At 37.5% G+C, this 1,282-nt stretch overlaps 1 protein-coding gene across 1 annotated transcript in view; it reads left to right on the forward strand.

Moving 5' to 3' along the window:
- The window catches only part of ENKUR (enkurin, TRPC channel interacting protein), a 34,597-nt gene that overhangs the window by 15,633 nt on the left and 17,682 nt on the right, over positions 1-1,282 (forward strand). The window contains exon 2 of the mRNA XM_017870802.1: positions 62-205. Within this exon, the coding sequence (XP_017726291.1) occupies positions 118-205 (88 nt within the window). The 5' untranslated portion in view covers positions 62-117. The remainder of the gene's footprint in view (positions 1-61; positions 206-1,282) is intronic.

The following is a 1,282-nucleotide window of genomic DNA, read 5'->3' on the forward strand; positions in this document are numbered from 1 at the left end:
TTTAGACTTTAAGTAATTTTACTAGAAATATAAATGCTACAACTTTTAAATTTAATTTTAGGTACATATCCATTTTAAGGCAACTGTAAAAGATGACATGCAAAAGCTAAAACTGCAATGAAAACTATGGGACCAGCAAAAGTTGAAGTACCTTCTCCAAAGGATTTCCTAAAGAAACATTCAAAAGAAAAAACTCTACCACCCAGTAGGTTTTATCATGCTTTCTTTTTAATATTAAAAGCTTTAGCAAGTGATTTAACTATTATTGTATTGTTGATGAATATTAAACGTGTACAGGTGATAGCAGCTTTACCTCATATTAAACAGAATTTGACTAGGAGAAAGTGGAAGTAGAGAATGGAGTAGAAAAAGAGAATGGAGAATGATAAATTGCCCCCAAAATAGACTTTTGATTGGGTTTGGACTATCCAATGAACCCCACATGCCCCACCATCTTAGTCCCTAGCTGTGGAGCTTCAATTATAAACAACAATTATAGGAAGATTCAAGACCCCAGAGACAGTATCTGACTAATGGGCAAGATTGCCCAGCATCTAAACTCTGTCTGGCCTTTTCTCCAACAGATGAAAATTACAACCATTACTACCAGTTGTTGAAGCAACTACTAGACTCACTTTTGAGTATAGGCTTTTACTCTCCCAGACCTCTAAGACCAACTGGACTGTAATGAGTTAGATGTAATGGAGGAGGTTTCATGAATAAGTGGTAGAACCAGCTTAGGACCCTATGCCTATTTTAATGCTATACTCTTGCTGTACTAAAATTTTTAAATTTTGATCAGGTAGCCTTGTGTTTTTATTTTTTACTGGGCCTCAAAATTATAGAGTTGATCCCAGTTATGGAGTCTATTGAATGATTTCAGGAAAGAAAGCTATCAGGGAAAGGGAGAGTAGATGAAAATTGATCTGTGACAGGTTTTCATGGAAGCAATTTCTTCACAACCCAGGTATGTCTTCCCAGATGTCTTAGGGCAATAAAGAAAAGAGAGCACCTGGGCAATAAAGCAAGACCTCGTCTGTGCAAAAAAATTTTTTTAAATCATTAACTAGGTGTGGTGGCATGCATCTGTAGTCTTTGCTACTCTAGAGGCTGATGCGGAAGGATCGCTTGAGCCCAAGAGTTCGAAGCTGCAGTGAGCTATGATCAAGCCACTGTCTTGCAGCCTGGACAACAAAGTGAGACCCCATCTCAAAAAAAAAGAGAGAGAAAGAGAGAGAGAGAGAGAGAGAAGAGAGAGAGAGAGAGAAAGAGAAAGAAAGAA

This window comes from Rhinopithecus bieti, unplaced genomic scaffold, assembly GCF_001698545.2.
Source record: "Rhinopithecus bieti isolate Rb0 unplaced genomic scaffold, ASM169854v2 scaffold_5022, whole genome shotgun sequence".
Classification (NCBI taxonomy): domain Eukaryota; kingdom Metazoa; phylum Chordata; class Mammalia; order Primates; family Cercopithecidae; genus Rhinopithecus; species Rhinopithecus bieti.